The following is a 13,851-nucleotide window of genomic DNA, read 5'->3' as shown; positions in this document are numbered from 1 at the left end:
AGGAACTCTAACTATCTGTGTAAAGCCCCAAGGGTCTGTTACTTATTTTTATTTTATATTGTACTATATTTCATTTATAGTGTTGTGTTTGTTTCAGGTGTATAGCAAAGTGATACAGTCATATATATATATACATATATATATATATGAATTAACAAAAGCAGTTCCCATCTTTTGATGGGGTGCTCATGGTTTATAACATAAATGGCATTATTTTGAGAGAGGGATAACTTAGGTATGGCATTGGGTTTTTTCTTTTTGCAGCCTGAGGCAGTTGTAAAATAATGTAGCTTTTTACAACTGTGTATTCTATAGTATTTTTTCATTTGGTAAAATTTTAACTGTTAATGTTTTTGGCATTGTGCTTTGTACCATTTATTAAATAAAAATTTTTAAAAAAAGATAATTTTGACAAGTTGCTGGAGGCATAGTGTATACCAGTGTAATAGTGAGAAACTCCTAGAGGCTACATCCTTAGGGAGTCCCCAATTTTTTGTAGATATATCTCCAGAAACAATCCCCTACCAAGGTTTTCACAGTAAAGAGTAAAGAAAAACCCTCTTCTTTCTGACAGAGAGAGGGGGAAAAACAGCCATTTTGAATATACTCAAAGCATTCTCCATAACTCAGGGCAGTCTCCCAGTAAAGGGAAAAGACTGCCAGAGCCTTATCCAAACTGGGGACAAGGAAATTTACCCAAACTTCAGCTCCCTCTAGACTTCCTATCTTATCTAAGGAAATGAATAAAGAGCTGAGAAACATATGGGAAGGATACAGTCTAGGGACACAGGCCCACTAAAAGACTGAGACTTAATTAAAACATTAGACAATGCTTCCCCATTCCCAACACCTTACCATCACATGAACGGGGCTCCAGGATAATGACAATGGATTACAACTGAGAGAGCTGCAGGGGAGACTATTTAAGAATGAGTGTTTAGGTGACTTTCCAGGTAGTACAGTGGACAAGAATCCACCTGTCAATGCAGGGGACACAGGTTAGGCCCCTGGTCCAGGAAGATTCCACATGTTGCAGAGCAATGAAGCCCACACACCACAACTACTGAAGCCTGGGCGCCCTAAAGCCTGTGCTCTTCAAGAGAAGCCACCGCAATGAGAAGCCCGCACACCACAACTCTAGATTAGCCCCAGTTCTCTGCAACTAGAGAAAAGTTCCTGTGAAGTAATGAACACCTAGGGTGACCAAAAATTAATTAATAAAAGAATGAGTGTTTAGGGACACCAGACACTAACTAAAATCTACACAAAGAATTAAAGTGCACTGGTGAAGATAGTAACATAGGTAAATATAAAAAGGCAGTATTAATATACTGTTTTTAAATTTTTGTCTCATTTAAAAGACAAAGCAATAATTATAAATCTGTCTTGTTAGGCAACAATGTATAAATACATAATCATATGACAATAATAGCACAAAGAAAGTAGAACATAATATAACTATAAAAGATCAAAATTTTTACAGGCTATTGAAATTATGCAAGTACCAATTCAAACTACATTTTATAAACTGTTTATTTTAATTCCCAGGACAACCATTAAGAAGATAACTCAAAAATATATAGTAAAAGAAATGCTAGGGAATTAAAAGTGTTAGTCACTCAGACATGTCCAACTCTTTGTGACCCCATGGACAGTAGTCAACCAAGCTCCTCTGTCCATATACTTCTCCAGGTGATAATACTAGAGTGGGTAACCATTCGCTTCTCCAGGGGGTATTCCTGACCCAGCACTCAAACCCGGGTCTCTTGCATGGCAGGCAGATTCTTTACCATCTGACCCACCATTAAAATCAGTTAACCCTGATAGCTCAGATGGTAAAGAATCTGCCTGCAATGCAGGAGACCTGGGTTCGATCCCTGGGTTTGGGTGTGTATACTCACTCCGGTATTCTTGCCTGAGAGATCCATAGGAGAGAGGAGCCTGGTGGGCTACAGTCCATGAGGTTGCAAAAAGTCAGACACAACTGAGCAACTAACACACTAAGGGAATTAAAAGGTCATAGAAGAAAAATTTAAATGGCACATTAGAAAATATATATTTAACAGAAAAGGTAGTAATGGAGAAATGAGTGCGTGCCAAGTCACTTCAGTCACTTCCAACTCTCTGCAACCCCATGGATTGTAGCTTGCCAGGCACCTCTGTACATGGAACTCTCCAGAGGAATCTTCCCAACCCAGAGATTGAACCCATGTCTCCTGCGGCTCCTGTGTTGCAAGAGGATTCTTTACCACTGAGTCACAGGGGCGGTTCCAGTGGAGGAATCAGTTCAGTTCAGTTGCTCAGTCGAGTCCGACTCTTTGCGACCCCGTGAATAACAGCACGCCAGGCCTCCCTGTCTATCACCAACTCCCGGAGTTCACTCAAACTCATGTCCACAGAGTCAGTGATGCCATCCAGCCATCTCATTCTCTGTTGTCCCCGTCTCCTCCCACCCCCAATCCTTCCCAGCATAAGAGTCTTTTCCAGTGAGTCAACTCGTCGCATGAGGTGGCCAAAGTACTGGAGTTTCAGCTTTAGCATCAGTCCCTCCAATGAACACCCAGGATTGATCTCCTTTAGAATGAACTGGTTGGATCTCCTTGCAGTCCAAGGGACTCTCAAGAGTCTTCTCCAGCACCACAGTTCAAAAGCATCAATTCTTTGGTGATTGGCCTTCTTCACAGTCCAACTCTCACATCCATACATGAAAAACCATAGCCACTGAAAAAACCACAGCCTTGACTAGACGGACCTTGGTTGGCAAAGTAATGTCTCTGCTTTTTAATATACTATCTAGGTTGGTCATAGAAGGAGGAAAACATACAGAAAACAAACAGTAAAGTGGCAAATGTAAAAACTATCAGTGTGTGTGTGTTAGTAGCTTAGTCATGTCTAACTCTTTGAGATCCCATGGATTCTAGCCTACCAGGCTCCTCTGTCCATGAAATTCTCCAGGCAAGAATACTGAAGTGGGTTGCCATTTCCTTCTGCAGGTGATCTTCCTGACCCAGGGATCAGACCCAGGTCTCCTGCATTGCAGGCAGATTCTTTACCAGAATCTTTACCCAGGGAAGCCCCATAATTACATTAAATTTAAATGGAGTAAACACTCATTTTAATTTCATGGCTGCAATCAGCATCCACAGTGATTTTGGAGCCCCCCAAAATAAAGTCTGACACTGTTTACACTGTTTCTCCATCTATTTCCCATGAAGTGATGGGACCAGATGCCATGATTGTAGTTTTCTGAATGTTGAGCTTTAAGCCAACTTTTTCACTCTCCTCTTTCACGTTCATCAAGAGGCTCTTTAGTTCTTCCTCACTTCCTGCCATAAGGGTGGTGTCATCTGCATATCTGAGGTTTTTGAAATTTCTCCCGGCAATCTTGATTCCAGCTTGTGCTTCATCCAGCCCAGCATTCCTCATGATGTACTCTGCATATAAGTTAAATAAGCAGGGTGACAATATACAGCCTTGACGCACTCCTTTTCTTATTTGGAACCAGTCTGTTGTACCATGTCCAGTTCTAACTGTTGTTTCCTGACCTGCAAATAGGTTTCTCAAGAGGCAGGTCAGGTGGTCTGGTATTCCCATCTCTTTCAGAATTTTCCACAGTTTATTGTGATGCACACAGTCAAAGGCTTTGGCATAGTCAATAAAGCAGAAATAGATGTTTTTCTGGAACTCTCTTGCTTTTTCCATGATCCAGTGGATGTTGGCAATTTGATCTCTGGTTCTTCTGCCTTTTTTTATGACCAACCTAGATAGCATATTAAAAAGCAGAGACATTACTTTGCCAACAAAGATCTGTCTAGTCAAGGCTATGGTTTTTCCAGTGGTCATGTATGGATGTGAGAGTTGGACTATGAAGAAAGCTGAGTGCCGAAGAATTGATGCTTTTGAACTGTGGTGTTGGAAAAGACTCTTGAGAGTCCCTTGGACTGCAAGAGATCCAACCAGTCCATTCTAAAGGAGATCAGTCCCGGGTGTTCATTGGAAGGACTGATGCTAAAGCTGAAACTCCAATACTTTGGCCACCTCATGCGAAGAGTTGACTCACTAGAAAAGACTCTGATGCTAGGAGGGATTGGGGGCGGGAGGAGAAGGGGATGACCGAGAATGAGATGGCTGGATGGCATCACCTACTCGATGGACATGAGCTTGAGTGGACTCTGGGAGTTGGTGATGGACAGGGAGGCCTGGAGTGCTGTGATTCATGGCGTCGCAAAGAGTCGGACATGACTGAGCGACTGAACTGAACTGAAACACTCATTAAAAGGCAGAGATTAGCAGCATGAACCAACTACATGCTATCTACAAAGGACACACTTTAAATTTAAAGATACAAATAGACTGAAAGTAAAGGAATATCATTCATCCATAAAAAGGAATAAAGTACTGACTCCTCTTACAACACAGATGAACTATGAAAATGTTATGGTAAGTCACACATAAAAGCCACACATTGTATGATTTCATTTACATGAAACATCTGGAAAAGGAAAATCAATAGAAACAGAAAGTAGATTAGTGGTTACCACAGGTTATGGGGAGGTAGGAATGGGAAACAGCTGCTAATGGATAAGAGGTTTCTTTTGGGGGTGAAGAAATTGTTCTGAAATTAGACAGTGGTGATGGTTGTGTAAATTTGTAAATGTACTAAAACCCACAGAATTGTACCCTTGTAAAAGGGTATGGGAATTATATCTCAAATAAAAGGTTTCTATATAAAAATAGAAAGGAAGAAAAAGATAGAAATAGAAAAAGATTTAATAAAGGAAAAACAATCCGAAGGCTTCTGAATTTTCAAAAATTCAAAATTTAATAAAATGCAACAGGGTTCAAAATGAGTAATTATATAATAGAAACTATCTAAATATTATAAATTAATAAAACTTTTCTCTTCTGTGCCAGAATATTGATTCTTCACTGGTTTTGTTTTAAACATATTTTTTATTTGTAAAGAAGCAAGAGTCCCTTGGACAGCAAGGAGATCAAATCAGTCCATCCTCAAGGAAATCAGTCCTGAATATTCATTGGAAGGACTGATGCTGAAGCTGAAACTCCAATACTTTGGCCACCTGATATGAAGAACTGACTCACTGGAAAAGATTCTGATGCTGGGAAAGATTGAAGACAGGAAGAGAAGAGGATGACAGAGGACGAGATGGTTGGATGGCATCACCAACTCGATGGACATGAGGTTGAGCAAGCTCCGGGAGTTGATGATGGAAATGGAAGCCTGGCATGCTGCAGTTAATGGGGTCGCAAAGAGTCACACACGCAGAGCAAATGAACGGAATTACTCTCAGTAACACATTAAACTTTCAAAAATTTTTATGTCTTTAGTCTCATACCTCATGATAAATACATTTTTAGTATGTTAATCACACAGAAAAAAAAACCCCAACAACCCATAAATTGTGGATCTTTTTACAACCATATAGTATAATTATATGGTATTAAAATTCTACCAAAGTAACATTTAATTATGCAATGTTTATTATAATAAAGCCAACACTTTTAAAATTTTACTTAAGTTTTCATTTAGAAAATGTACTTTTACTAGGAAGCCAGGTTACAATTGTCATTTTTGAGGTTTTTTTTTATTGTTATAAGACAAGATAAATATACACTAAACAATTTATCTTCAAAAAATCAATAGCATGTGTGTGTGTTCAGTCATGTCCTGCTCTTTGCAACCCCATGGATGGTATCCTAGCAGGCTCCTATGTCCATGGAATTCTCCAGGCAAGAATACTGGAGTAGGTTCCCATTTCCAACTCCAAGGGACCTTCCCGACCCAGGAACCAAACCTGCATCTCCTGCACTGCAGGTGAATTCTTTACTGCTGAGTCACTGCGGGAGCCCTGGCCCTAGCAGTTTATCAAAGATAAAGTATCAAAAAAATAAAAAGGGCTAACGCTGGATCATGGAGAAAGCAAGAGAGTTCCAGAAAAACTTTATTTCTTCTTCACTGACTATGCCAAAGCCTTTGACTGTGTGGATCACAGTAAACTGTGGAAAATTCTTCAAGAGATGGGAATACCAGACTACCTGACCTGCCTCTTGAGAAACCTGTATGCAGGTCAGGAAGCAACAGTTAGAACTGGACATGGAACAACAGACTGGTTCCAAATAGGAAAAGGAGTACATCAAGGTTGTATATTGTCACCCTGCTTATTTAACTTATATGCAGAGTACATCATGAGGAACGCTGGGCTGGAAGAAACACAAGCTGAAATCAAGATTGCCGGGAGAAATATCAAAAACCTCAGATATGCAGATGACACCACCCTTATGGCAGAGAGTGAAGAGGAACTAAAAAGCCTCTTGATGAAAGTGAAAGAGGAGAGTGAAAAGGTTGGCTTGAAGCTCAACATTCAGAAAACAAAGATCATGGCATCTGGCCCCATCACTTCATGGGAAATAGATGGGGAAACAGTGTCAGACTTTATTTTTTGGGGATCCAAAATCGCTGCGGATGCTGATTGCAGCCATGAAATTAAAAGACACTTACTCCTTGGAAGGAAAGTTATGACCAACCTAGATAGTATATTAAAAAGCAGAGGCATTACTTTGACAACCAAGGTCCGTCTAGTCAAGGCTATGGTTTTTCCCGTGGTCATGTATGGATGTGAGAGTTGGACTGTGAAGAAAGCTGATTGCCAAAGAATTGATGCTTTTGAACTGTGGTGTTGGACAAGACTCTTGAGAGTCCCTTGGACTGCAAGGAGATCCAACCAGTTCATTCTAAAGGAGATCAATCCTGGGTGTTCATTGGAAGGACTGATGCTAAAGCTGAAACTGCAATACTTTGGCCACCTCATGCGAAGAGTTGACTCACTGGAAAAGACTCTGATGCTGGGAAAGATTGGGGGCGGGGAGAAGGGGACGACAGAGAATGAGATGGCTGGATGGCATCACCGACTCGATGGACATGAGTTTGAGTGAACTCCGGGAGTTGGTGATGGACAGGGAGGCCTGGCGTGCTGTGATTCATGGGGTCGCAAAAAGTCAGACACGACTGAGCGACTGAACTGAACTGAACTGAATGCCTATAAACTTCAGTTGATTTATCTTCATAGCTACTGTTGTTTTCACATAAGTTGTTTACAATGTCATTATATTTAGGTATGTTTTGAAATTGAGTTATACATCTATAAAACAAAACAATATTTTATCAATTATGTCCATTATGCCATAATATTAGATGCTAATAGCATTCTGATCTTAATAATGTATATACAGACATATTATTTATTAACAAAAAATGGAATTTCATTATTTTGTTTAGCATTTAAAAATCTTGTTACATCTTTCCCTTCTTTTCTTGGTTGATAATTTGTTTTAGTTGAACTCTTGCCAGCCTCTTGCACATACATTATAAATATCCTAGATTTCATGAAGGTGAAGAAAAAGCTTGTTGAGAATGTAAACTAAAACATAAAAGTTTTCTTAAAAAACTGACAAACTAAAAACTCATGACATGTCAATTTGTATAAATATTAATTTAGCCATTAAATAACAAATGAGAGGGTGTGGAGAAAAAGAAATCTTCCCATACTGTTGGTTGGAATGTAAACTGGTACAGCCACTATGGAAAACAATATGGTGGCTCCTCAAAAAACTAAAAATTGAGTTGCCATATGATCCAACAATCCCACTCCTGGACATATGTCCATACAACACTATAATTCAAAAAGATACCTGAACCCCTATGTTCACTGCAGAACTATTCACAAAAACCAAGACATGGAAACAACCTAAATGTCTATTGACATATCAATGGATAAAGAAGATGTGGTACATATATACAATGAATGTTACTCAGCCACAAAAGGGGATGAAATAATTTCATTTGCAGCAACACAGATGGACCTAGAGTTTTCATATTAAGTGAAGTTAGTCAGAAAGAGAAAGACAAATTACCATATGATATCACTTATAAGTGGAACCAAAATATGACACTTATCTATGAACAGAAACAGATTTACAGACATAGAGAACAGACTTGTGATTATCAAAGGGGAGAGGGAAAGAGCAGGAGTTTGGAATAAGCAGGTGCATACTTATATATAGATTGATAGAATGGATAAACAACAAGGTCCTATTGTCTAGCACAGGTAACTATATTCAATATCCTGAGATAAACCATAATGGAAAAGAATAAGAAAATATCTATCTGTGTATACACACACACATATGTAACTGAATCACTTTGCTCTACAGCAGAAATTAACACCACATTGTAAATCAACTATAAATAAAATAAGTTTTAAAAAAATCAGTGTTATAACTTTAAGTGTTACAGGTAATTCTAATCACAAAGAAAATACTTATTAGATACATATGAAAGAATATGAGAAAAGAATCAAATGTGTAACTACAAAAAAAATCAAACAAAAAAGAAGGCAATGATGGAGGAAATTGAAGGACATAATAGTTATAAAACATACAGAAAACAAATAATAAAATGGCTGAAGTCTTGTCTTCAGTTCAATTCAGCTGCTCAGTCGTATCCGACTCTGTGACCAAATGGACTGCAGCACCCCAGGCCTCCCTGTCCATCACCAACTTCCGGAGTTCACCCAAACTCATGTCCTTTGAGTCGGTGATGACATCCAACCATCTCATCCTCTGTCATCCCCTTTTCCTCCTGCCTCCAATCTTTCCCAGCATCAGGGTCTTTTCAAATGAGTCAGTTCTTCCCATTAGGTGGCCAAAGGATCAGCATTTCAGCTTCAGAATCAGTCCTTCCAATGAATATTCAGGACTGATTTCCTTGAGGATGGACTGGTTGGATCTCCTTGCAGTCCAAGGGACTCTCAAGAGTCTTCTCCAACAACACAGTTCAAAAGCATCAATTCACTGGTGTTCAGCTTTCTTTATAGTCCAACTCTCACATCCATACATGACCACTGATAAACCATTGCTTTGACTAGACAGACATTTATTGGCAAAGTAATGTCTCTGCTTTTTAATATGCCGTCTGTTTCGGTCATAGCTTTTCTTTCAAGAAACAAGCATCTTTTAATTTCATGGCTGCAATCACCATCGGCAGTGATTTTGGAGCCCAAAAAAATAAAGTCTGACACTGTTTCCATGGTTTCCCCATCTATTTGCCATGAAGAGATGGGACCAGATGCCATGATCTTTGTTTTCTGAATGTTGAGTTTTAAGCCAACTTTTTCACTCTCCTCTTTCACTTTCATCAAGAGACTTTTTAGTTCTTCTTCGCTTTCTGCCATAAGGGTGGTGTCATCTGCTTATCTGAGGTTATTGATATTTCTCCCAGCAATCTTGATTCCAGCTTGTGCTTCATCCAGCCTGGCATTTCACATGGTATACTCTGCATATAAATTAAATAAGCAGGGTGACAATATACAGCCTTGACATACTCCTTTCCCTATTTGGAACCAGTCTTGTTCCATGTCCAGTTCTAATTGTTGCTTCCTGACCTGCATACAGGTTTCTCAAGAGGCAACTCAGGTGGTCTGGTATTCCCAGCTCTTGAAGAATTTTCCAGTTTGTTGTGATGCACACAGTCAAAGGCTTTGGCATAGTCAATGAAATAGAAGTAGATGTTTTTCTGGAACTCTCTTGATTTTTCGATGATCCAGTGGATGCTGGCAATTTGACCTCTGGTTCCTCTGCCTTTTCTAAAACCAGCTTGAACATCTAGAAGTTCACGGTTCACCTACTATTGAAGCCTGGCTTGGAGAATTTGGAGCATTACTTCACTAGCATGTGAGATGAGTATAATTGTGTGGTAGTTTGAGCATTCTTTGGCATTGTCTTTCTTTGGTATTGGAATGAAAACTGACCTTTTCCAGTCCTATGGCCACTGCTGAGTTTTCCAAATTTGCTGACATATTGAGTGCAGCACTTTCACAGCATCATCTTTTAGGATTTGAAACAGCTCAACTGGAATTCTATCACCTCCACTAGCTTTTTTCATATTGATGCTTCCTAAGGCCCACTTGACTTCACATTCCAGGATGTCCGGCTCTAGGTGAGTGATCACACCATCGTGATTATCTAAGTCACAAAGATCTTTTTTATATAGTTCTGTGTATTCTTGCCACCTCTTCTTAATATTTTCTGCTTCTGTTAGGTCCATACCATTTCTGTCCTTTATTGTGCCTATCTTTGCATGAAAAGTTCTCTTGGTATCTCCAATTTTCTTGAAGACATCTCTAGTCTTTCCCTTTCTATTGTTTTCTTCTATTTCTTTGCATTGATCACTGAGGAAGGCTTTCTTATCTCTCCTTGTTATTCTGTGGAACTCTGCATTCAAATGGGTATATCTTTTCTTTTGTCCCTTGCCTTTCAGTTTCTTCATAGCTATTTGTAAGGCCTCCTCCAACAACTATTTTGTTTTTGCATTTCTTTTTCATGGGGATGGTCTTGATCACTGCCTCCAGTACAATGTCAGGAATCTCTGTTCATAGATCTTCAGGCACTCTGTCTATCAGATCTAATCCCTTGAATCTATTTGTTACTTCCACTGTATAATTGTAAGGGATTTGATTTAGGTCATATATGAATGTCTAGTGGTTTTCCCTACTTTCTTCAATTTAAGTCTGAATTTGGCAATAAGGAGTTCATGATCTGAGCCACAGTCAGCTTCACAGTCAGAAAAAAAAGTCTTTTCTTATCATTTATTAATTTAAAAGTAAGTGAATTAAACTCTCCAATCAAAAAACAGATATAGCAGAATGGATTATAAAAATAGATGATCCAACTATATGTTGATAACAATAGATTGAGTTTACTGACAGGGTCACACCTCTATAAATAAAATGAATAAGCAACAAGAATTTATTGCATACAACTAGGAATTATACCCAACATCTTGTAATGACTTATAATGGTATATAATTTGCAAAAAACCCACTATGCTATATACCTGAAACTATCATAATACTATAAACTTATACTTCAAAACAGAAAGAGATTTACTTTAGATTTAAAGATGTGGAGGTCAAAAATGAAAGGATGGAAAAAGAGATTCCATACAAATAATAACTAAAGGAAAGTTAGGATGCCATTACTAGTATGAGACAAATATATCAAAAGTTGTTATGAGACAAAGGATATTACATATCAATAAAAGGGTCAATTCATGAAGAATATACAACAATTGTAAACAAAAACCAAACCGAGAGCTCCCAAGACATATGAAGCAAACAATGACAGAGTTGAAGGGTGAAACTGATAATTCTATAGTAACAGAGATTTCAATATCTCACTTCCAATAATGAATATGAACTGGACAGAGATGAATAATGAAATAGAGAATCTGAACATTGCAAACCAACTGGACCTAACAGACATATATAGAACACCACCCAACAACAGAATACACATTTTCTCCAAATGCACGTGGTATATTTTCCAGGAGACACCACATACTAATCCACAAAACAAGTCATCAGTTCAGTTCAGTTCAGTCGCTCAGTCGTGTCCGACTCTTTGCAAATACTGAAATCATATAAAATATCTTTTCTAATCACAATGGACTAAAAGTAGGAATAAGTAATAAAAAGAAAGGTAGAAAATTTACAAATATAAGGAACTCAAACAACACAATTTTTAAACAATCAATAGGTCAAAGAAGAACTCACAAGAGAAACTAGAAAATATCTTACAAATACGAAAATGAAAACACAAAATTTACAGGACACAAAGAAAGCACTGCTAAAAGGAAAATTTATAATCACACACTTGAAAAAAAACAAAGATTTTAAACCAGTAAACCTAATATTACACCTGAAGGAGTAAGAAAAAGAAAGGCAACAACCTTAAATTAACATAAGGTAAGAAATTGGATAACCTAGATAAAATGGATGAATTCCAAGAAACAATCTATAAACCGAATAAAAAAGAAACAGAAAATCTGAAGACGTTAAAAGCTAGTAAAATTGAATCAGTAATTAAAAACTTTGTTGAAGACCAACAAAAAGTGAAATTGTTCATTTACTTAACTGGGCATTTCCAGGCTCATTTTTTGTGATTGTGACTGGAAAATATAAAAAATTTTTATTTCTTTAAAATTTTATTAATGTAGAGTTGATTTACATTGTTGTGTTAATTTAAAAGGTTTCTTAATGTGCTTTCTTTTCCTTAGTTCCAGGCTTAATTATTAGTTTTCCTTCACATAACTTCTAGGATAGATGTTCACACTCTGTAATAAATATTGCTTTGTAATAAGAATTTTCAATATGTTTATGTCCATTTCATTTTTAGATATTCTTGGAAAAAAAAAAAAGAAACCTATCTGATTAAATTTCTCCTAAGAATAATTCCTTCAATTTATCTACACTATTTACTGCACCTTTGGGTAACAAAGTAGGTGCCTTAGTCCCATTCCAGCTACTATAACAAAATGTTAGGAATTGAGTGGCTTATAAACAACAGAAATTTTGATATCTGTGAAGTACAAAATCAAGGCACCAGCACAGTCATGTTTGGTGAAGGCCCTCTTCCTGGTTCACCATGGCACCTTCTCACTGTGACCTCACATAGTAGAAAGGACAAGAAATCTCGCTGGAGCTTCTTTTTAAGTTATTAATTCTATTCATGAGGACTGTATCACCATGCCTTAAGCATCTCTCAAAGACTCCACTTCCAAATGTCATTATCTTTGGGGGCTAGGATTTCTACATATGAAATCCCATAGCAGTATGTATGCAGAGGGAAAGACAACAGAAGAGCCAAAGGTATCAACACTGTCATTCAAATATATTTCACTACTGTCCTTATACATATAACAACTTCCCATGAAAAAAGAAAAGGGAATACCACCTCCACACTGAAATTTAGCTCAGATTTTCATAAAGTATGACAATACTCTCAGGAATTATATGTGGTTTTAATGCTTTGAGTATGAGGAAGACTAAAATATACTATATAACTCAATTTAACTCCTGAAACTCAGAACTACTTTAAAAACAAGAAAAACAGTTTTTTTCCTAGCCAAATACATGAAACAAAAAGATGGGCATTAAAGAAAATCATATTTTAAATTCATATTTTGAAATTTTCAAATAGTCTAGTTTATCAAAGTGAAAAATAATGATCCTTTTTCCTTTAATCAGAAAATATCAAGCTGCCCCAAGGAATAACAATCATGTATACAGAAACAGTCCACTAAAATGCTTGAATACCTTCAGTCTTTTGGACTTCCAGGTAAAACAGTGACAGAATAAGCAGGCAGTATCTTAACCAATAAAAAGCAAAATAATATATGATGCTTAAAAAACTGTAATTACTCTGTTGCATCTGATCCTAGGAAGCTTATCATGGTAATGCCATATGATTCAAAAGCAAAAGTAAACAAAAATATTCCCTTACCTTGTAAGACGGCAGGAAACACAAAATGCCTTGGCTAACAGTCTGGCACACAGATAACAAAAGAGCTCCTACTTCATCCTGGAATTCAAATGTTTCCGTGTGCTGGAAGGTAGCACAGAGACTGCGACCCTTGGGTCCTGACCCAATTGTGCCAACCCAAACCTAGAATATAAGTATGTCAGTCTTAGAGTTATACCAAAATAAGGTGGGCAAATTAGCATTTAGTTGGGAGCCTTAATTGTGTATGTCAAAAAAAGATCAAGCAACGACTTTAGAGAAAATTTATTTTTAAATTGTTGGGCTTTTTCCTATTATCTTTAATTAGTTATGTATGCAAGGGTGCTCGGTCACTCAGTCATGTCCAGTTCTTCGTGATCCTATGAACTGTAGTCTGCAAGGCTTCTCTGTCCATGGAATTTTCTAGGCAAGAATGCTGGAGTGGGTTGCCATTTTTCCCTCTAGGAGATCTTCCCAACTTACAGATCAAATTTG

At 37.7% G+C, this 13,851-nt stretch overlaps 1 protein-coding gene across 1 annotated transcript in view; it reads right to left on the bottom strand.

Moving 5' to 3' along the window:
* Positions 1-13,851, bottom strand: part of BRIP1 (BRCA1 interacting DNA helicase 1) — a 211,222-nt gene that overhangs the window by 90,999 nt on the left and 106,372 nt on the right. Inside the window, exon 14 of the mRNA XM_055400032.2 lies at positions 13,360-13,521. Coding sequence (XP_055256007.1) covers positions 13,360-13,521 — 162 coding nt within the window. The remainder of the gene's footprint in view (positions 1-13,359; positions 13,522-13,851) is intronic.

Source organism: Moschus berezovskii, chromosome 20 (assembly GCF_049115385.1).
Source record: "Moschus berezovskii isolate FMDL1 chromosome 20, NW_MosBer_1.0, whole genome shotgun sequence".
NCBI lineage: Eukaryota > Metazoa > Chordata > Mammalia > Artiodactyla > Moschidae > Moschus > Moschus berezovskii.
This window is presented reverse-complemented; position numbering and strand designations above follow the sequence as displayed.